We start from the raw sequence: 23,694 nt of genomic DNA, 5'->3' as shown, positions 1-23,694 counted from the left end.
TTTTTTTCAAAAATTATGCTTCAAGTTTTGACGTTATTTTGATATAAAATTAGAAAACATGATAAGACTGCCGTGATAATGTTACTCAACATTGTCAAGTGGTAGATTAGCACCAGCACCACACAAGTTTTCTTGTAAACTTGAGCTTAACCAACTTCCAAAAGAGCTGTATGTTTTGGAAACACCAACATAACAAAAAAAAAAAGAGACGTTTTTGTTTTGCTGCAAGAATTAAAAAAACAAAAACAAATAGCAATTGTTATTATCACTTTAAATTTTTTATAAATATATGTTTTTTTCTTTAATTATAAAAAATTTAAAGTGCTTTTAAAATATCAATAAAAATTCCCGAACATGTAATATATTTTATTTAAAAGAGTAAAGTGGGATTTTATACGATGATCACTCAGTAGTAGTACAGTAATTTAATAAGGATTTGATCGGCGGACCGCTCTATATAAACAGACTCTTGTTCTCTCATAACATGGAAAACATTGTCGCATTGTCGTCCTCTAAAACGCTTTCTGTATAAAACCACCAACTCAAAAAATTTCTGGAAACAAAAATTTAATTCTCGAAAGTAAATCTCTGTCCCGCCCCGTCACCTTTTTCATTTTTCCAAAACCCAGGACGTCTAAATTCCAATCATCACGTAAAAACGCGCTTACTAATCAGACAATTAATCAAACCCAAATGCCGGTGGCGGTTGTTACGGCGTTCTTCCTGCGGCGGTGACACCGCATCCTGCTTTCGTGTCCGGTGTGGTTCTGGGAAAAAATGGGTTTGAGTCCGGCCTCGGGCGGCGGCGGTGCTGTGGGTGGTGGTTGTGCGAATGGTGGGGGTAGTAGCGGCGGCCCCTGCTGCAACATGAGCGTCAAGTGCAGGTGCAGGTGGAGGTGTCTGATGTCGTCGGGGTTGGTGTTCTTCTTGGGGTGCTTCGTGTTGTTCGGATCAGTCGCCACGGTTTATGTCTGGTTCGCCTTCCCGCCGTATTATGCTCGGGCGGCGTTGGCCTCTCCCTCCATGCTTGGGTGTCAGGAGGACAATGAAGGTTCATGGTCTCTTGGTATTTTCTTCGGAGACTCTCCTTTTTCCCTCAAGCCCATTGAAGCTGTAAGATTTCTTCTTTTTCTTTGTAACTGTATGGGGTGTGTATTTTTCTGTATTTTTATTTTTTAATTTTAGTTTGGTTTTGGGGTTCTGTGGGTTTGGCTTGGAATTTTCAATTTGGTCTTCTTTTGATTTTGACATGTTTGGGATGAATTGGCCTTCCTGGAAGTGTGGGTTTTTCCTGAGTATTAAATTATTAATTTTTGTTTAGTTCTGGGAGGAAAAGTTCTTCAAGCAAACTCTTTTATCTTAATTTTATTTTGTTGGTTTGGATATTGTTTTTGTTTTTTTTTAAATATTTGTTAAATTATAGATTTTTGGAGATTTGAATTTTGAAACTGGGTTGGATTTTGGTGCAGATGGATGTATGGAGGGACAAAACTGCAGCTTGGCCCGTGGCGAACCCTGTTGTGACTTGTTCTTCTATTTCTGATGCTGGTTTCCCAAGTAATTTTGTTGCTGATCCTTTCCTTTATGTCCAGGTATTAGCTCTGCCCTTCAAATATTTTAGTTTTATTTTTTTAATTTTTTTAATTTTTTTTACAGTTCTAATGTATGATTGATTGCATGTCAATTCAGTTTGGTACTGATATGCAGAATTCGAAGATCAAATTACTGTACAATATTGTCCAGAACTCGAAATTTCATGAGCTTGTATATTTTACACATTGAGTGAATTGTTACTGCAGTGTATTTATGCAGTGTTTCTCATATAACTTTGAAGATTAAATGATTTCAGGCTTAGAGCTTAAATGGATATGGTAGGGTACAAATTATAATCAATTTTCCTTGGGTCAGATTTAGAGGGCTGGAATCGGGATTTGGTACACTTAAGTTGTAAGGTTTCAACAATACTTTTTCTTCTCTTGTTTGTAGCAACAGTGATAACAAGTTTAAGCGAGCATATGATATCGTTTTGTAAAGACATTAGCGATGGAGATAGAGTTTGAATTGTTAGGTTGTGCATTCATTTGAGTATTTTGCATTAACATCTCTGAAGCCCATTATTGTGACAGAGGCAATCCAGATTATTTTGAGTTATGCCTTACCTCACTGTTCTGACGTAAGTTGATTGTAGGCCTTCTAATTTTGTTTGTCAATATGGAATTAGGGAGTTCTGGAGCATTACACTCTGTGTGGCTGATAGTAATTGAAAAATATTTTTATTGGTTCTCGGTTGAGAAAATGAACCTGTATTAATGCTTCAGTAGGTAACTTATATAAATTTGGAAAGCATGGACATGATGATGACAGTGAACTAGTGAATGTTTCGATCTAGTGCCTTATCATTTTCAATTGATTTTGTTTACCTTACAATAATCTAATTCTTATGAGTATTTTCACTTCAGACATTAACCATAATGGATGCCATAAATTTTCTGTAGTTATTCTCTATACTAGAAGTTTCTGTGTTTTGTGTTTGAAGTTTATCCGATTTGCTTCAAAAGCCTAATGATGACCTTAAGTTTTTGTGGCCCTTATGATAGGAGCCTTGGAGGTTTCCTTTGTGTTGGATTTAAATATACCATCAGAAAATTGGTAATAGTTTACATTACAACACAAGATGCTATGACTATGTGGCTATATGGTAATGATTTTTTGGGAAACTGATACTTCTCTGATTACGCATTTTGTGTACAATGCTATAACATGAAAAAAATTGAGAAATAGAGATTTTGAGAATGTATCCTTGTCTTGAATACTTAAGATCTTCTATTACTTGTCCGCTGGAATCATCTTCATGTGCTAAGTCTCTGTGAATATATTAAGTATCTCCCCTTTTCTAATTGCTAGCTGGTTGCAATTTTATTGAACATTGCGAATACTACTGCTTTTGGTCAAAACACCCCATTGTTGGATGCTAGCTAGTGTTAGGTTAACATTTGTCTTCCTAACTCATACACACTTGATGCAGAATGATAATTGTTGTCAGATTCTTCTGAAAGCACTGATATTCTTTGTCATCTCTGTGCTCAATCTGTGGGTGTCATGTAGCCAATTTGTAGTAAGGAGAGGTATGTGGTGGACATTAAGTGCATGATGGATGTGGTTGTTCATGGGTGTGTTTGGTTGATTCCTCTTTCTCTAGCAAAACATGATTTTGAAAAGGATCCAAATGGTAGCGAGAGAGTCCCTCTTTCTTGCTAACATGGGGTTCCTTTTCTTCGCTGTATTGTTCTTGTGGCGAAAAAGACTTGCCTTTTGTCATTTTATTAATAGATTGTTTTGATATTGGTATCACCTGACTTTACTGGGTGCTGATCATATTGGATATAGGTATTCCAGTAACTTGACAAATATAAGACCCTGTTTGTATTCCGACAGTGCTTTGCCCGGGACCACCACTTACTAAAATTGTCATGATATTGTTGTCTACTTAGAATGTAGTTGCCCTGAAAGGGACAGCCAATATAAGTTGTCAAGTATATTTTGTCATTGTAATTAGTTTGTGTTTGATCCCTTATATTTTATATTTTCAAACTTAAGTCAAGGATCCATTTGCTTTGGTAGAAAATTCTTCCAATAAAAATGATTTCCTTGACGAAAAAGGGTAATTTTTTTATTGTTTGGCTTTGATAAAAAGGAAAATTACCATTTTATTTACTGCTGTTTTACATCTTTTCAATTTGACCAGGATGTGATTGTCTGTCACCATACACAACAACAACAAAGCCTTTTCCCACTAAGTGGGGTCGGCTATATGAATCCTAGAACACCATTGCACTCGGTTCATTGTTTGTCACCATGAAGGACAGAAATATATTTTTTAAGACAGGCCCTCCTCCCCTCGTCATCCAGCTGGGAAAAATTACTTCCAGAACAAAAATCAGAAGTTATTTGACGAGTTTTAACAATTTTCAATTTTTTTCCCTTTGGGCAAGAACTGGTATTATGCTGACCAAGATGTTTACAAAAATCCAGAGTGTTGTGTCTGTTTTTTTAATTTATTTATTTTTTAAATTCAGCTGTACTATGATTCTCCCAGCTCATGGACCTTTTGGGACTGTTAGCAGTGTTTTTAGAATTACTTGGTTCATTCTACTCAACATCTCTGCTTCTCGTTTCAGGGAGATACTTTTTACTTGTTCTACGAAACCAAAAATTCAATCACTTTGCAAGGGGATATTGGAGTCTCAAAAAGTATTGATAAGGGAGCAACATGGCAGCAATTGGGCGCTGCCTTGGATGAAGAGTGGCATCTCTCTTACCCATATGTCTTCAACTACCTTGGCCAAGTAAGAATGCATTTCTTTTTACGTGCACACTGGCCCAATAGATCCCATCACCGGCGTGAATGAAAGTAAATAACTGTAACAAATTATTTCTAAACAATTGTTAGACGCATCTTGGCCAAGTTGCAGCTTAACGGGACACATTGATTGCAGGAAAAAAACAAAAAAAACCTATCGCCTGCAGAAAAAAAAAAAGCACCTATCACCTAATTTTCTGGGGTAAATTTGATATCTGTTGTATAACTTCTTTCTTATTGTTTCTTACAGATATATATGATGCCTGAGAGTAGTATGAAAGGGGAACTTCGTCTGTACCGAGCACTCAATTTTCCATTGCAATGGACTCTGGAGAAAGTGATCATGAAAAAGCCTCTTGTTGATTCTTTCATAATCAATTATAATGGAGCGTATTGGTTGTTTGGTTCAGATAACACTGGATTTGGCACCACAAAGAATGGACAATTGGAAATCTGGTATAACAGCTCCCCTCTTGGTCCTTGGAAACCACACAAGAAGAATCCTATATATAATGGCGACAAGAGCTTTGGGGCTCGAAATGGAGGCAGACCATTTTTCTACAACGGAAATCTTTATCGTGTTGGTCAAGACTGTGGTGAAACATATGGGAGAAGAGTGCGCACCTTTAAGGTGGAAGTTCTTACCAAAGATGATTACAAAGAAGTTGAAGTTCCCTTGGGCTTGATGGAGCCAAGTAAGGGTCGCAATGCATGGAATGGTGCTCGCCATCATCATCTAGATGTGCAGCAAATAAATACTGGTGAGTGGGTTGGAGTGATGGATGGAGACCGGGTACCATCTGGGGATTCAGTTCGGAGGTTTATTTTTGGTAGTGCTTCAGTTGCCGTTGTTGCTGTACTCATTATATTGCTGGGTGTACTACTTGGAGCTGTGAAGTGCATGATTCCTCTCAATTGGTGCACTCACAACTCTGGGAAGCGGAGTGATGCGTTCTTGGCCTGGGAAGGGTCACATTTGTTTTCAGCCAAAGTGAGACGGTTTTGCAGCCGCTTGAACAGAGGAGTTTCATTCCTCAGAGGTAGGATTAAACCTAGTACCTGTGCTGGAAGACTGGTTCTTGCTATAATTTTGGCATTTGGAGTTGCGGCTATGTGCACAGGGGTTAAATATATCTATGGTGGTAGCGGTGCAGAAGAAGCTTACCAATGGAAAGGTCACTACTCGCAGTTCACCTTATTAACAATGACCTATGATGCTCGTCTCTGGAATTTGAAAATGTATGTTAAACATTATTCCAGATGTTCCTCGGTGCGAGAAATTGTTGTGGTGTGGAACAAAGGAATACCACCTAAAGTTAGCGATTTTGACTCCACAGTGCCAGTTAGGATCAGATTAGAGAAACAAAACTCACTGAATAATCGCTTCAAGTTGGATTCTTTGATAAAGACCCGAGCAGTTCTGGAGCTTGATGACGACATTATGATGACTTGCAATGATGTTGAGCGGGGATTCAGAATATGGCGTCAACACCCAGACCGTATTGTGGGTTTCTACCCCCGATTAATTGATGGGAGCCCGTTGAAGTATCGAGGTGAGAAATATGCCCGGACCCATAAAGGATATAACATGATTCTCACGGGGGCAGCTTTCATCGATGGTCAAGTAGCTTTCAAGAGGTATTGGGGAAAAGAAGCTAGCCAAGCAAGGGAATTGGTGGACAAATATTTCAACTGCGAGGACGTGCTGCTGAATTACTTGTATGCAAATGCTAGTGAATCCAAGAATGTGGAGTATGTGAGGCCAGCATGGGCAATAGATACATCAAAATTATCTGGTGCTGCAATAAGCCGAAATACCAAAGTTCACTACCATATAAGGAGCAACTGCCTCCTGAAATTTTCTGAGATGTACGGAAGTTTGGCCAGGCGCAAGTGGAAATTCAATGGGCGGAAGGATGGTTGGGACGTATAGTGAGGGAGGTATAGTAGCTAGTCGCTTACAACTCCTGAATTTGTTAATCCTTGTCTCATCCTTTAGTAAACTTTTAGTAATTCCCTTGTATGCTCCTTCCCCTCCCCCTCCCCCTCCCCATCCCTTGTGAATTTCTTGTGGGGGAATTTAGTTATCAATAGATTTGAATTTTGATTAGTAAGATGTGCATTGTTTTTGTGTTTTACTGATGTCTTGCTAGAAATTGATATAGTATGTGTGTTTATCGTCTTGATTTTGGACGTCCCATGGCCTCTCCGCGGGGAAAAGTTTGTATTGTGACGTTACTGCTTTACATGTGGGTAGAACTAGTTTGAGAGATGATGTTTTGCCAAGTACTTTGATTGCATATTGCCGGAATGAATCATGAAAAAGGTGAACTGTTTTGTGTTTAATCGGATAAGTAGTGTGTACAAATTTGGGTGGAGGATATGTAGCATCAAGGGAAATTGTATAATGGTGCTTGATTGTGTTATATGGTTGATTACTATAATTGTGTACGTTGTGTAAGATAGGAGAGAAACTCAACCACTGTGAATGTATTTCAAGTTGATTTTTGGATACGACGTTTGTAATTAACTTGAAATACCATCACAGTGTCATTCCTGTTGCATGAAAATTCTCAACTATGCTGACCTTTATAGTTTTTGCCCTAAAAAGGGCATTATTGTCTTTTTATAGATGGCATTGATCTACCATGGTTGTGATATAGTTGCGAAATATAAATGAAACCGTCCGACCAAATCATGAATGAAACTGAATGTTTTGTTGGTCCAAAACTCTTCCATGGACAATTTAATGGAAAGTAAAATATTTATCTTAGCGGAACGATGTATATAGTACTTAGTACTATCACCAATTGACGGGTATATTTGCTCTTTGGACGCCAATATACCAAATCCGTAAAATTATATACCCCTCCGTATTCACACATCCTTTGCTTCCAACTCTCTGCTGTGTGTGCGATTAAGAGAAAAACGGATAAAATGGCTCTAAAACAAACTCATCTTACTTATGTTTAATTCTTTCTTAATTTCTTTACAAAAATTCAATGATGCTCTGAAATATATATCCCGTGCTTTAACCATTAAATTATAATTTTATATCTTTAAACGAAAATTTAATTAAAACACTCGAATATCTTATACTCTAAGAGAACATAGAATATCGGACTGTTGAAACACCAGATTTAAGAGTTTTGTTCTGTATAATACTATTGCCCCTTTGAATTCTCGGAACGGTGTTTGTAGCTTGCCAGTATATCCGACATCCGTGAACGTCATACATGTTTTTATAGGTTTTCTGTTGGATATATGTCAACAATCCGCAATAAAATAAATATTCTAATAATAAATATGAATAAATATATTCCAGAGACTCAACAAGATGAAATATTATTAAGTCAGCTTACATTAATTTGTGACACTTATATTCATGAATTGCATTATGAATTTTCAATTTTTACTGATTATCTTAATGGTATGAGTATGTTTGAAGGGCCACTTAATAAAAACATTCTCTCCACTTATCCCACTCCCTTTCATTGACTGATACCTTCCAATTCAATAGGTTCATAACGTAAGCTGACTGATACCTTCCAATTCAATAGGTCCATAGCGCAAGGTCCTGCGGAACAAAAGTTTGTATTGCACTGCCTAGTCGCCATCAAAATACTATATATTGTCATGTACCACATGCCGTGTTACAGAAGTCCCTATACCATCCACACATCCTTTGCTTCCAACTCTCTGCTGCGTGTGCGATTAAGAGAAAAACGGATAAAATGGCTCTAAAACAAACTCATCTTACTTATGTTTAATTCTTTCTTAATTTCTTTACAAAAATTCAATGATGCTCTGAAATATATATCCCGTGCTTTAACCATTAAATTATAATTTTATATCTTTAAACAAAAATTTAATTAAAACACTCGAATATCTTATACTCTAAGAGAACATAGAATATCGGACTGTTGAAACACCAGACTTAAGAGTTTTGTTCTGTATAATACTATTGCCCCTTTGAATTCTCGGAACGGTGTTTGTAGCTTGCCAGTATATCAGACATCCGTGAACGTCATACATGTTTTTATAGGTTTTCTGTTGGATATATGTCAACAATCCGCAATAAAATAAATATTCTAATAATAAATATGAATAAATATATTCCAGAGACTCAACAAGATGAAATATTAATTAAGCAGAGTAACAAAAGATCGAGGCTTGCGTACCGCAATTTTCTTGAAACAGAAATTCATTTAAATTGTGGGTTTTATCCCATCATGCAGTTAGGTATCGTTTGGTATGCAAACGGGATGGGACGGAACAAAATGGGACGTGACGGGACGGGACAGGATAGGACGGAACGGAGAGGGAGTAAAGATGCCCTCGAATGGAAACAAGGAGGAAGAAGAAGGAGACAGAGATGTTATAATTTTGTGTTCCACGGATGTGGAACATGTCGTTCCAGGGGGGTGAGGTGGAACGAAAATTCACCAAAAACTCGTCCTGTGGAACAGCGTGTTCCACCCGTTTTAGGCGCACCAAACGTGGGACAGAACGCCTCGTCCCATTCCGTTCCATCCCGTCCCACAAACCAAACGATACCTTACCTCATATCTTTTCAAGTATATGAATATGTCGTGGTACTAAAAAAATTTATGAACCACTATTATCAAATGTTATAGCTAGAATATTGTATTTCACAATATCCACAAAAATATGGCAAAAGAACGATGGCAACATAATACACACAAAAAGAATGATTCTTATCATTAAGTCTCGAAAGATTGTTCAACTTCTTAATCTTTCCATATGGAAATATTTAATAGACTTGTGGATTCACATATTTGTTACATTATCAAACTAACATAAATTTTGATGAAAATTGTAATGAAAAGACTACATTAATTTGTGACACTTATATTCATGAATTGCATTATGAATTTTCAATTTTTACTGATTATCTTAATGATATGAGTATGTTTGAAGGGCCACTTAATAAAAACCTTCTCTCCACTTATCCCACTCCCTTTCATTGACTGATACCTTCCAATTCAATAGGTCCATAACGTAAGCTGACTGATACCTTCCAATTCAATAGGTCCATAACGTAAGCTGACTGATACCTTCCAATTCAATAGGTCCATAGCGCAAGGTCCTGCGGAACAAAAGTTTGTATTGCACTGCCTAGTCGCCATCAAAATACTATATATTGTCATGTACCACATGCCGTGTTACAGAAGTCCCTATACCATCCACACATCCTTTGCTTCCAACTCTCTGCTGCGTGTGCGATTAAGAGAAAAACGGATAAAATGGCTCTAAAACAAACTCATCTTACTTATGTTTAATTCTTTCTTAATTTCTTTACAAAAATTCAATGATGCTCTGAAATATATATCCCGTGCTTTAACCATTAAATTATAATTTTATATCTTTAAACGAAAATTTAATTAAAACACTTGAATATCTTATACTCTAAGAGAACATAGAATATCGGACTGTTGAAACACCAGACTTAAGAGTTTTGTTCTGTATAATACTATTGCCCCTTTGAATTCTCGGAACGGTGTTTGTAGCTTGCCAGTATATCCGACATCCGTGAACGTCATACATGTTTTTATAGGTTTTCTGTTGGATATATGTCAACAATCCGCAATAAAATAAATATTCTAATAATAAATATGAATAAATATATTCCAGAGACTCAACAAGATGAAATATTATTAAGTCAGCTTACATTAATTTGTGACACTTATATTCATGAATTGCATTATGAATTTTCAATTTTTACTGATTATCTTAATGGTATGAGTATGTTTGAAGGGCCACTTAATAAAAACCTTCTCTCCACTTATCCCACTCCCTTTCATTGACTGATACCTTCCAATTCAATAGGTCCATAACGTAAGCTGACTGATACCTTCCAATTCAATAGGTCCATAGCGCAAGGTCCTGCGGAACAAAAGTTTGTATTGCACTGCCTAGTCGCCATCAAAATACTATATATTGTCATGTACCACATGCCGTGTTACAGAAGTCCCTATACCATCCACACATCCTTTGCTTCCAACTCTCTGCTGCGTGTGCGATTAAGAGAAAAACGGATAAAATGGCTCTAAAACAAACTCATCTTACTTATGTTTAATTCTTTCTTAATTTCTTTACAAAAATTCAATGATGCTCTGAAATATATATCCCGTGCTTTAACCATTATGTTATAATTTTATATCTTTAAACAAAAATTTAATTAAAACACTCGAATATCTTATACTCTAAGAGAACATAGAATATCGGACTGTTGAAACATCAGACTTAAGAGTTTTGTTCTGTATAATACTATTGCCCCTTTGAATTCTCGGAACGGTGTTTGTAGCTTGCCAGTATATCCGACATCCGTGAACATCATACATGTTTTTATAGGTTTTCTGTTGGATATATGTCAACAATCCGCAATAAAATAAATATTCTAATAATAAATATGAATAAATATATTCCAGAGACTCAACAAGATGAAATATTATTAAGTCAGCTTACATTAATTTGTGACACTTATATTCATGAATTGCATTATGAATTTTCAATTTTTACTGATTATCTTAATGGTATGAGTATGTTTGAAGGGCCACTTAATAAAAACCTTCTCTCCACTTATCCCACTCCCTTTCATTGACTGATACCTTCCAATTCAATAGGTCCATAACGTAAGCTGACTGATACCTTCCAATTCAATAGGTCCATAGCGCAAGGTCCTGCGGAACAAAAGTTTGTATTGCACTGCCTAGTCGCCATCAAAATACTATATATTGTCATGTACCACATGCCGTGTTACAGAAGTCCCTATACCATCCACACATCCTTTGCTTCCAACTCTCTGCTGCGTGTGCGATTAAGAGAAAAACGGATAAAATGGCTCTAAAACAAACTCATCTTACTTATGTTTAATTCTTTCTTAATTTCTTTACAAAAATTCAATGATGCTCTGAAATATATATCCCGTGCTTTAACCATTATGTTATAATTTTATATCTTTAAACAAAAATTTAATTAAAACACTCGAATATCTTATACTCTAAGAGAACATAGAATATCGGACTGTTGAAACATCAGACTTAAGAGTTTTGTTCTGTATAATACTATTGCCCCTTTGAATTCTCGGAACGGTGTTTGTAGCTTGCCAGTATATCCGACATCCGTGAACATCATACATGTTTTTATAGGTTTTCTGTTGGATATATGTCAACAATCCGCAATAAAATAAATATTCTAATAATAAATATGAATAAATATATTCCAGAGACTCAACAAGATGAAATATTATTAAGTCAGCTTACATTAATTTGTGACACTTATATTCATGAATTGCATTATGAATTTTCAATTTTTACTGATTATCTTAATGGTATGAGTATGTTTGAAGGGCCACTTAATAAAAACCTTCTCTCCACTTATCCCACTCCCTTTCATTGACTGATACCTTCCAATTCAATAGGTCCATAACGTAAGCTGACTGATACCTTCCAATTCAATAGGTCCATAGCGCAAGGTCCTGCGGAACAAAAGTTTGTATTGCACTGCCTAGTCGCCATCAAAATACTATATATTGTCATGTACCACATGCCGTGTTACAGAAGTCCCTATACCATCCACACATCCTTTGCTTCCAACTCTCTGCTGCGTGTGCGATTAAGAGAAAAACGGATAAAATGGCTCTAAAACAAACTCATCTTACTTATGTTTAATTCTTTCTTAATTTCTTTACAAAAATTCAATGATGCTCTGAAATATATATCCCGTGCTTTAACCATTAAATTATAATTTTATATCTTTAAACGAAAATTTAATTAAAACACTCGAATATCTTATACTCTAAGAGAACATAGAATATCGGACTGTTGAAACACCAGACTTAAGAGTTTTGTTTTGTATAATACTATTGCCCCTTTGAATTCTCGGAACGGTGTTTGTAGCTTGCCAGTATATCCGACATCCGTGAACGTAATACATGTTTTTATAGGTTTTCTGTTGGATATATGTCAACAATCCGCAATAAAATAAATATTCTAATAATAAATATGAATAAATATATTCCAGAGACTCAACAAGATGAAATATTAATTAAGCAGAGTAACAAAAGATCGAGGCTTGCGTACCGCAATTTTCTTGAAACAGAAATTCATTTAAATTGTGGGTTTTATCCCATCATGCAGTTAGGTATCGTTTGGTATGCAAACGGGACGGGACGGAACAAAATGGGACGTGACGGGACGGGATAGGACAGGACGGAACGGAGAAGGAGTAAAGATGCCCTCGAATGGAAACAAGGAGGAAGAAGAAGGAGACAGAGATGTTATAATTTTGTGTTCCACGGATGTGGAACATGTCGTTCCAGGGGGGTGTGGTGGAACGAAAATTCACCAAAAACTCGTCCTGTGGAACAGCGTGTTCCACCCGTTTTAAGCGCACCAAATGTGGGACGGAACGCCTCGTCCCATTCCGTTCCGTCCCGTCCCACATACCAAACGATACCTTACCTCATATCTTTTCAAGTATATGAATATGTCGTGGTACTAACAAAATTTATGAACCACTATTATCAAATGTTATAGCTAGAATATTGTATTTCACAATATCCACAAAAATATGGCAAAAGAACGATGGCAACATAATACACACAAAAAGAATGATTCTTATCATTAAGTCTCGAAAGATTGTTCAACTTCTTAATCTTTCCATATGGAAATATTTAATAGACTTGTGGATTCACATATTTGTTACATTATCAAACTAACATAAATTTTGATGAAAATTGTAATGAAAAGACTACATTAATTTGTGACACTTATATTCATGAATTGCATTATGAATTTTCAATTTTTACTGATTATCTTAATGATATGAGTATGTTTGAAGGGTCACTTAATAAAAACCTTCTCTCCACTTATCCCACTCCCTTTCATTGACTGATACCTTCCAATTCAATAGGTCCATAACATAAGCTGCCTGATACCCTCCAATTTAACACGATATTTTTCGTTTTGGGCCCTGATCACGCCATCACAGTTTTGTTTCTGATAACTCAGACTAAAACTTTCCAGTGGGTTACTCATTATGAGATTGCTCTAGCGCGAACTTGTTTAACTTCGAAGTTTCAATGGAACCCGAAACCAGAGAGGGGTTGTGATTTGTGTTTACCATTTTAGTTTTTATTTTGTTTTATATTTTTTTCAAAAATTATGCTTCAAGTTTTGACGTTATTTTGATATAAAATTAGAAAACATGATAAGACTGCCGTGATAATGTTACTCAACATTGTCAAGTGGTAGATTAGCACCAGCACCACACAAGTTTTCTTGTAAACTTGAGCTTAACCAACTTCCAAAAGAGCTGTATGTTTTGGAAACACCAACATAATTAAAAAAAAAAGACGTTTTTGTTTTGCTGCAAGAATTAAAAAAACAAAAACAAATAGCAATTGTTATTATCACTTTAAATTTTTTATAAATATATGTTTTTTTCTTTAATTATAAAAAATTTAAAGTGCTTTTAAAATATCAATAAAAATTCCCGAACATGTAATATATTTTATTTAAAAGAGTAAAGTGGGATTTTATACGATGATCACTCAGTAGTAGTACAGTAATTTAATAAGGATTTGATCGGCGGACCGCTCTATATAAACAGACTCTTGTTCTCTCATAACATGGAAAACATTGTCGCATTGTCGTCCTCTAAAACGCTTTCTGTATAAAACCACCAACTCAAAAAATTTCTGGAAAAAAAAATTTAATTCTCGAAAGTAAATCTCTGTCCCGCCCCGTCACCTTTTTCATTTTTCCAAAACCCAGGACGTCTAAATTCCAATCATCACGTAAAAACGCGCTTACTAATCAGACAATTAATCAAACCCAAATGCCGGTGGCGGTTGTTACGGCGTTCTTCCTGCGGCGGTGACACCCCATCCTGCGTTCGCGTCCGGTGTCGTTCTGGGAAAAAATGGGTTTGAGTCCGGCCTCGGGTGGCGGCGGTGCTGTGGGTGGTGGTCGTGCGAATGGTGGGGGTAGTAGCGGCGGCACCTGCTGCAACATGAGCGTGAAGTGCAGGTGCAGGTGGAGGTATCTAATGTCGTCGGGGTTGGTGTTCTTCTTGGGGTGCTTCGTGTTGTTCGGATCAGTCGCCACGGTTTATGTCTGGTTCGCCTTCCCGCCGTATTATGCTCGGGCGGCGTTGGCCTCTCCCTCCATGCTTGGGTGTCAGGAGGACAATGAAGGTTCATGGTCTCTTGGTATTTTCTTCGGAGACTCTCCTTTTTCCCTCAAGCCCATTGAAGCTGTAAGATTTCTTCTTTTTCTTTTTAACTGTATGGGGTGTGTATATTTTTCTGTATATTTATTTTTAAATTTTAGTTTGCTTTTGGGGTTCTGTGGGTTTGGCTTGGAATTTTCAATTTGGTCTTCTTTTGATTTTGACATGTTTGGGATGAATTGGCCTTGCTGGAAGTGTGGGTTTTTCCTGAGTATTAAATATTTGTTAAATAATGAATTTTTGGAGATTTGAATTGGCCTTGATGAATTGATCTTCTTTTGATTTTGACGTGTTTGGATATTGTTTTTGTTTTTTTTCAAATATTTGTTAAATTATGAATTTTTGGAGATTTGAATTTTGAAACTGGGTTGGATTTTGGTGCAGATGGATGTATGGAGGGACAAAACTGCAGCTTGGCCCGTGGCGAATCCTGTTGTGACTTGTTCTTCTGTTTCTGTTGCTGGTTTCCCAAGTAATTTTGTTGCTGATCCTTTCCTTTATGTCCAGGTATTAGCTCTGCCCTTCAAATATTTTAGTTTTTTTTTTTTAACAGTTCTAATGTATGATTGATTGCATGTCAATTCAGTTTGGGACTGATATGCAGAATTCGAAGATCAAATTACTGTACAATATTGTCCAGAACTCGAAATTTCATGAGCTTGTATATTTTACACATTGAGTGAATTGTTACTGCAGTGTATTTATGCAGTGTTTCTCATATAACTTTGAAGATTAAATGATTTCAGGCTTAGAGCTTAAATGGATATGGTAGGGTACAAATTATAATCAATTTTCCTTGGGTCAGATTTAGAGGGCTGGAATCGGGATTTGGTACACTTAAGTTGTAAGGTTTCAACAATACTTTTTCTTCTCTTGTTTGTAGCAACAGTTATAACAAGTTTAAGCGAGCAGATGATATCGTTTTGTAAAGACATTAGTGATGTTGATAGAGTTTGAATTGTTAGGTTGTGCATTCATTTGAGTATTTTGCATTAACATCTCTGAAGCCCATGATTGTGACAGTGGCAATCCAGATTATTTTGAGTTATGCCTTACCTCACTGTTCTGATGAAAGTTGATTGTAGGCCTTCTAATTTTGTTTGTCAATATGGAATTAGGGAGTTCTGGAGCATTACACTGTGTGGCTGATAGTAATTGAAAAATATTTTTATTGGTTCTTGGTTGAGAAAATGATCCTGTATTAATGCTTCAGTAGGTAACTTATATGAATATGGAAAGCATGGACATGATGATGACGGTGAACTAGTGAATGTTTCGATCTAGTGCCTTATCATTTTCAATTGATTTTGTTTACCTTACAATAATCTAATTCTTATGAGTATTTTCACTTCAGACATTAACCATAATGGATGCCATAAATTTTCTGTAGTTATTCTCTATACTAGAAGTTTCTGTGTTTTGTGTTTGAAGTTTATCCTATTTGCTTCAAAAGCCTAATGATGACCTTAAGTTTTTGTGGCCCTTATGATAGGAGGAGCCTTGGAAGTTTATCCTATATGGTAATGATTTTTTGGGAAACTGATACTTCTCTGATTACGCCTTTTGTGTAGAATGCTATAACATGAAAAAATTGAGAAATAGAGATTTTGAGAATGTATCCTTGTCTTGAGTTGCTATTTTATTGAACATACTACTGCTTTTGGTCAAACGCCCCATTGTTGGATGCTAGCTAGTGTTAGGTTAACATTTGTCTTCCTAACTCATACACACTTGATGCAGAATGATAATTCTTGTCAGATTCAATCTTCTGAAAGCACCGATATTCTTTGTCATCTCTGTGATCAATCTGTGGGTGTCATGTAGCCAATTTGTAGTAAGGAGAGGTATGTGGTGGACATTAAGTGCATGATGGTGTGGTTGATGTGGTTGTTCATGGGTGTGTTTGGTTGATTCCTCTTTCTCTAGCAAAACATGATTTTGAAATGGATCCAAATGGTAGCGAGAGAGTCCCTCTTTCTTGCTAACATGGGGTTCCTTTTCTTCGCTGTATCGTTCTTGTGGCGAAAAAGACTTGCCTTTTGTCATTTTATTAATAGATTGTTTTGATATTGGTATCACCTGACTTTACTGGGTGCTGATCATATTGGATATAGGTATTCCAGTAACTTGACAAATATAAGACCCTGTTTGTATTCCGACAGTGCTTTGCCCGGGACCACCACTTACTAAAATTGTCATGATATTGTTGTCTACTTAGAATGTAGTTGCCCTGAAAGGGACAGCCAATATAAGTTGTCAAGTATATTTTGTCATTGTAATTAGTTTGTGTTTGATCCCTTATATTTTATATTTTATATTTTTTAAATTTAAGAGGTCGCACTGGTGCGATGGCAAGTGCCTTCGCCCATGAGCGGTAGGTCTCGGGTTCGAGACTTGGGAGCAGCCTCTCCATAAATGGGGGTAAGGCTAGCCGACATTCACCTCTCCCAGACCCTGCGTAAAGCGGGAGCCTTGTGTACTGGGTACGACCATTTATTTTTTAAATTCAGCTGTACTATGATTCTCCCAGCTCATGGACCTTTTGGGACTGTTAGCAGTGTTTTTAGAATTACTTGGTTCATTCTACTCAACATCTCTGCTTCTTGTTTCAGGGAGATACTTTTTACCTGTTCTACGAAACCAAAAATTCAATCACTTTGCAAGGGGATATTGGAGTCTCAAAAAGTATTGATAAGGGAGCAACATGGCAGCAATTGGGCACTGCCTTGGATGAAGAGTGGCATCTCTCTTACCCATATGTCTTTAACTACCTTGGCCAAGTAAGAATGCATTTCTTTTTACGTCCACACTGGCCCAATAGATCCCATCACCAGCGTGAATGAAAGTAAATAACTGTAACAAATTATTTCTAAACAATTGTTCGACACATCTTGGCCAAGTTGCAGCTTAACGGAACACATTGATTGCAGGAAAAAAAAAAAAAAACCTATCGCCTGCAGAAAAAAAAAAGCACCTATCACCTAATTTTCTGGGGTAAATTTGATATCTGTTGTATAACTTCTTTCTTATTGTTTCTTACAGATATATATGATGCCTGAGAGTAGTATGAAAGGGGAACTTCGTCTGTACCGAGCACTCAATTTTCCATTGCAATGGACTCTGGAGAAAGTGATCATGAAAAAGCCTCTTGTTGATTCTTTCATAATCAATTATAATGGAGCGTATTGGTTGTTTAGTTCAGATAACACTGGATTTGTCACCACAAAGAATGGACAATTGGAAATCTGGTATAGCAGCTCCCCTCTTGGTCCTTGGAAACCACACAAGAAGAATCCTATATATAATGGCGACAAGAGCTTTGGGGCTCGAAATGGAGGCAGACCATTTTTCTACAACGGAAATCTTTATCGTGTTGGTCAAGACTGTGGTGAAACATATGGGAGAAGAGTGCGCACCTTTAAGGTGGAAGTTCTTACCAAAGATGATTACAAAGAAGTTGAAGTTCCCTTGGGCTTGATGGAGCCAAGTAAGGGTCGCAATGCATGGAATGGTGCTCGCCATCATCATCTAGATGTGCAGCAAATAAATACTGGTGAGTGGGTTGGAGTGATGGATGGAGACCGGGTACCATCTGGGGATTCAGTTCGGAGGTTTATTTTTGGTAGTGCTTCAGTTGCCGTTGTTGCTGTACTCATTATATTGCTGGGTGTACTACTTGGAGCTGTGAAGTGCATGATTCCTCTCAATTGGTACACTCACAACTCCGGGAAGCGGAGTGATGCGTTCTTGGCCTGGGAAGGGTCACATTTGTTTTCAGCCAAAGTGAGACGGTTTTGCAGCCGCTTGAACAGAGGAGTTTCATTCCTCAGAGGTAGGATTAAACCTAGTACCTGTGCTGGAAGACTGGTTCTTGCTATAATTTTGGCATTTGGAGTTGCGGCTATGTGCACAGGGGTTAAATGTATCTATGGTGGTAGCGGTGCAGAAGAAGCTTACCAATGGAAAGGTCACTACTCGCAGTTCACCTTATTAACAATGACCTATGATGCTCGTCTCTGGAATTTGAAAATGTATGTTAAACATTATTCCAGATGTTCCTCGGTGCGAGAAATTGTTGTGGTGTGGAACAAAGGAATACCACCTAAAGTTAGAGATTTTGACTCCACAGTGCCAGTTAGGATCAGATTAGAGAAACAAAACTCACTGAATAATCGGTTCAAGTTGGATTCTTTGATAAAGACCCGAGCAGTTCTGGAGCTTGATGACGACATTATGATGACTTGCAATGATGTTGAGCGGGGATTCAGAATATGGCGTCAACACCCAGACCGTATTGTGGGTTTCTACCCCCGATTAATTGATGGGAGCCCGTTGAAGTATCGAGGTGAGAAATATGCCCGGACCCATAAAGGATATAACATGATTCTCACGGGGGCAGCTTTCATCGATGGTCAAGTAGCTTTCAAGAGGTATTGGGGAAAAGAAGCTAGCCAAGCAAGGGAATTGGTGGACAAATATTTCAACTGCGAGGACGTGCTGCTGAATTACTTGTATGCAAATGCTAGTGAATCCAAGAATGTGGAGTATGTGAGGCCAGCATGGGCAATAGATACATCAAAATTATCTGGTGCTGCAATAAGCCGAAATACCAAAGTTCACTACCATATAAGGAGCAACTGCCTCCTGAAATTTTCTGAGATGTACGGAAGTTTGGCCAGGCGCAAGTGGAAATTCAATGGGCGGAAGGATGGTTGGGACGTATAGCGAGGGAGGTATGGTAGCTAGTCGCTTACAACTCCTGAATTTGTTAATCCTTGTCTCATCGTTTAGTAAACTTTTAGTAATTCCCTTTTTATGCTCCTTCCCCTCCCCCTCCCCCTCCCCTGTGAATGTCTTGTCGGGGAATTTAGTTATCAATAGATTTGAATTTTGATTAGTAAGATGTGCATTGTTTTTGTGTTTTTCTGATGTCTTGCTAGAAATTGATATAGTATGTGTGTTTATCGTCTTGATTTTGGACGTCCCATGGCCTCTCCGCGGGGAAAAGTTTGCATTGTGACGTTACTGCGTTACATGTGGGTAAAACTAGTTTGAGAGATGATGTTTTGCCAAGTACTTTGATTGCACATTGCCGGAATGAATCATGAAAAGGGTGAACTGCTTTGTGTTTAATCGGATAAGTAGTGTGTACAAATTTGGGTGGAGGATATGTAGCATCAAAGGAAATTGTATAATGGTGCTTGATTGTATTATATGGTTACTATAATTGTGTACGTTGTGTAAGATAGGAGAGAAACTCAACCGTTGTAAATGTATTTCAAGTTAATTTTTGGATACAACGTTTGTAATTGACTTGAAATACCATCACATTGTCATTCCCGTCGCATGAAAATTCTCAACTATGCTAACTTTTATGGTTTTTGCCCAAAAAGGGCATTATTGTCTTTTTATAAATGGCATTGATCTACCATGGTTGTGAATCTATAGTTGCGAAATATAAATGAAACCGTCCGACCAAATCATGAATGAAACTGAATGTTTTGTTGGTCCAAAACTCTTCCATGGACAATTTAATGGAAAGTAAAATATTTATCTTAGTGGAACGATGTATATAGTACTTAGTACTATCACCAATTGATGGGTATATTTGCTCTTTGGACGCCAATATACCAAATCCGTAAAATTATATACCCCTCCGTATTCAATGTATGCGCTCAGTCGCGTGCACTGAGAGAGGGGTAGCAGATTCACACCTGCGCTATCAAGACCGGGCTAGTTTTGTGCAATGCGTACGTGATAACACTCTTATGAGGGGTTATGATGTTTGTGGGGTTATGAAATGGGTCCGCATGGTGTTTGATGAAAGTCCTCAGAGAGACTTGGTTTCGTGGACTACGCTTGCTCAAGGTTATGTTAAAATGGGGTTTCCAAGAGAAGACGTTGAAGTGTTTTTCGATATGTGTGATGCTGAAACAAGGGCAGATGAGACGATGTCAGTCATCGTTCTCTCTGCTTGCTCTAAACTGGGAGACTTGAGCTTAAGTAGGAAGATCAGTGGATGCATTTATGAAAATGGGGTATGCTGAGATGTTTTTATAGGCAATGCGTTGGTCGATAGGTACTTGAAGTGTGGGGATGCCGACTTTGCAAGTAAAGTTTTCAATGCGATGCCTGTGAGAAATGTGGTTTTGTGGAATTCGATGATATCGGGTTTGGCACATCAAGGGAAATTTAAGGAGGCGTTGGACGTGTTCCGAGAGATGCAAAAAAGGTGTCTTGAACCAGATGAGGTGACATATATTGGAGTCCTTGCAGCATGTAGTCATGGAGGACTTGTCGCAGAGGAGCAGAGGTATTTTAGGGAGATGTCAAGTGTGTACAAGCTCAGACCTCAGACGGAGCATTATGGCTGCACAGTTGACCTATTAGGCCGTGCCGGGTTAATGAACGAGGCAGAGGAGTTTGTTGAAAACATGCCAACTGAGCCTGATGCCTTTGTTTGGGGCGCCCTTTTGGGGCCTGTAGGATCCATGGAAAAGTAGAGCTTGCTGAAAGTGTGATGAAGGAACTACTGAAGGTAGAGCCCGAGAGAGATGGCGCATATGTGCTCATGTCAAATATTCATTCCTCCGCAAATAGATGGAGGGATGCAGTGAAGTTGAGATAGGCGATGAAGGGAAAGAACGTGAAGAAAACTCCCGGGTGTAGTTCAATCGAGCTTGATGGTGTTCGTCGCAGGAATCTCCTGGCGGACGAGCACACAGCTCCCCTGGGAGAATGGCGTCGGTTGAGGGTATCTGTCGTACTTCTGCTTTCTTCTCGGGCTCGCTCGGGCAAGCCTTTGTCGGGCAGATCTTGGTCGGGCAAGACACACTTCGGGCAAGGCTCGTCGGGCAGTTCTGAAAGAGAAGGACATAGTTAATTTGAAAAGGTGCCTTTGTGGGGCCTTAGGTGTAGGCCTTAAGGCTCACAATCAAGATTAACTTTGTCGTGCTCAGGCGTGCCACTGCCATCTTCAGTATGGCAGATGTTGAATGGGTGTTAAGCTTTGATTGAATATGTATACGCCCGAGAAACCAAGTTAGATATAACAGGTGCCTTTGTGGGGCCTTAGGTATAGGCCTTGAGGCTTCCTGTCAAACTAAACCAGCGCTTGGATGTATCATATTTGGTCTTTTATGGTTGCCAGAGTCTTATCACTATTATACCTTTGATTATCTGAATCCAAGAGGTAGGACGAACCCAAATGAGTGCCTTTGTAGGGCCTTAGGTATAGGCCTTGAGGCTTCCCATCAGAGTTAATCCTTATACTCGGACCAACTAGACCGCAACATGAAATGAAGCTAAATAGATGCCTTCGTGGGGCCTTAGGTGTAGGCCTTGAGGCTTTCTATCAGAATTCACTCCATGCTTAAGCCTTTTCTACGAATCAAGATATAATAGCAACAAAACGGAGAAATAGATTGATTACTTGCGCCCCAAGTAACTTCGGACTTCTCGCTTATCAAGGATTGTCGTGGATGGGTTGAGTCCACATAGAGTTCTTTTTTATGCCTTGAGGCCAAGGACTTTTAAACTGATCTTTAAATTACATGCCCGCCGGGCTTAAGACTTAGATCTGATTTGAACTCTGACGCGATTCAGATCGGATTCAAGTGCTGAAGACTCATTTTCATTATGACTTTGCTAGAAATAACTTGTATATAATTGGGAATATATAACATGTTATTGTGCTTTTAAAAGAAAGAAAAGACAAAGACAGAGCAAAGATAGTCGGGTAAGTTTGAACCTTATCGGCCAAGGCTGAACTTCTTACAAAATCTATCTTTGTGGCTCTGTCAGAGGTCTGAAAGCTTTTAGAGGGGTTGACGGGGGAGAAGAGGATACAAAATGAATCGATACCACCATGAACAAGGTAGCAGAGCTATTACAGGGGTTTGGGAAGGTTTATCCCGAATGGGATGAAGGCTTGTGCTGACTACAGCTTCGTTGAAGGCAAATCTGGCTTGAGCAGAGTTTTGGCTTTTGTTTGTTTGTTTGAGTGTCTCTAATTCTGTCTTCTCTTCCTCCTTTTATAGACGACTTCAGCTTGGGTTCCTGTAGCAATAGCGGTGCCCGAATGCGGTTTGGTGATGACTCACTAACTTTTTTACATGAATGCCACCAATAAAGTACTTTATTGGGCTGTGTAGTGACTGAATAGCCTACCCCCTGTGGTCTTTGAGCAGGTAAGCAGGTGGCCTTTGTAACTTGTGCCCAGCCGAAAGCCTCTTTCCTGCCTCCTAAGTTTTCCTCTGGGCCTTGGGTTTGGGCCGACTTTCTCTCTGGCCCAAAGTTCAGATTTTATCCCAAACAGATGGTATTGTTCATGAATTCAAAGAGGGTGACAAATCACATAAAAGAAGCAAAGGCATCTACAAATTGCGGGAAGAGATTATGAGCCACGTAAAGAACCACGAGCTTTTGGCACACTGAACCGCATTCTTTTGATGATCGGGCCATAACTGAGAAGAACAAGTGTTCGCAGTTTGGCACATTGCGGATGGCATGATCAATTTGGTCCCGTGGTTCAAAATCATGGGCTTTTCAGGAGCTATTGCATCTTCTGCGAGGTAATTCATGTAAACCTACTGAGTAATTCATGTAAAGATTCATCTTGTAAACTATCAACTATACTTCATAATCCTCACAAAATTGTTTGTGAAAAAAAGAAAGCACTCTTCTCAACATCCAAGTTTTCCAAATTTTGCAATAGGGGGTTAAAGCATCAAACACATAACAATACCATCCATCTAGTGCTTAAGATATTGCTTCCAAGTCCTTGTGGTATCCATAGCTAAGGAACACTGGAACTTAGTTGAAAGCTATATGTGGAATATCAAAGTTTAATGAATTTATGGTAACGGGAATTGATTTCAATATAGAAGGAAATGACAAACGCCCACCATTTTCAGCTTCGTATATGCCTCGATTTAGTCTGTTGATTTCGTTTGAATTTTTTATTTTTTTTGTCAAAAATTCTGTTTGATTTATTCAATACGATGACAAAATATACAGAGATGTGTGTGAAAAGCTAAAACGGGAGAATGAAAATCACCTCCAATCTTATATATCTC

At 38.0% G+C, this 23,694-nt stretch overlaps 2 protein-coding genes and 1 pseudogene across 2 annotated transcripts; all 3 read left to right on the top strand.

The window, feature by feature from the left end:
* Positions 1 to 445: 445 nt before the first annotated feature.
* LOC103410057 (glucosamine inositolphosphorylceramide transferase 1) lies at positions 446 to 6,470 on the top strand. Its single transcript, XM_017325571.3, has 4 exons — positions 446 to 1,113; positions 1,470 to 1,592; positions 4,179 to 4,346; positions 4,611 to 6,470. The coding sequence occupies exons 1-4, from the start codon at positions 778 to 780 to the stop codon at positions 6,291 to 6,293; spliced, it is 2,310 nt and encodes a 769-aa protein (XP_017181060.2). The 5' UTR covers positions 446 to 777; the 3' UTR covers positions 6,294 to 6,470.
* A 7,488-nt stretch (positions 6,471 to 13,958) lies between these two features.
* On the top strand, positions 13,959 to 19,970 carry LOC103418514 (glucosamine inositolphosphorylceramide transferase 1-like). Its single transcript, XM_070817750.1, has 4 exons — positions 13,959 to 14,644; positions 15,002 to 15,124; positions 17,230 to 17,397; positions 17,660 to 19,970. Exons 1-4 carry the CDS (start codon positions 14,309 to 14,311, stop codon positions 19,340 to 19,342), a joined length of 2,310 nt encoding a protein of 769 aa, XP_070673851.1. The 5' UTR covers positions 13,959 to 14,308; the 3' UTR covers positions 19,343 to 19,970.
* On the top strand, positions 19,604 to 23,286 carry LOC139191660 (pentatricopeptide repeat-containing protein At4g14820-like; annotated as a pseudogene).
* The last annotated feature ends 408 nt before the right edge of the window (positions 23,287 to 23,694 follow it).

Source organism: Malus domestica, chromosome 02, assembly GCF_042453785.1.
Source record: "Malus domestica chromosome 02, GDT2T_hap1".
In the NCBI taxonomy this organism is placed as follows: Eukaryota; Viridiplantae; Streptophyta; class Magnoliopsida; order Rosales; family Rosaceae; genus Malus; species Malus domestica.
This window is presented reverse-complemented; position numbering and strand designations above follow the sequence as displayed.

Coding starts and splice junctions, on each gene's coding strand:
- LOC103410057 (XM_017325571.3), top strand. CDS start 778: ATGGGTTTGAGTCCGGCCTCGGGCGGCGGCGGTGCTGTGGGTGGTGGT. Junction 1,593..4,178: donor ATCCTTTCCTTTATGTCCAG/GTATTAGCTCTG, acceptor TTCTCGTTTCAG/GGAGATACTTTTTACTTGTT. Junction 4,347..4,610: donor TCTTCAACTACCTTGGCCAA/GTAAGAATGCAT, acceptor TGTTTCTTACAG/ATATATATGATGCCTGAGAG.
- LOC103418514 (XM_070817750.1), top strand. CDS start 14,309: ATGGGTTTGAGTCCGGCCTCGGGTGGCGGCGGTGCTGTGGGTGGTGGT. Junction 15,125..17,229: donor ATCCTTTCCTTTATGTCCAG/GTATTAGCTCTG, acceptor TTCTTGTTTCAG/GGAGATACTTTTTACCTGTT. Junction 17,398..17,659: donor TCTTTAACTACCTTGGCCAA/GTAAGAATGCAT, acceptor TGTTTCTTACAG/ATATATATGATGCCTGAGAG.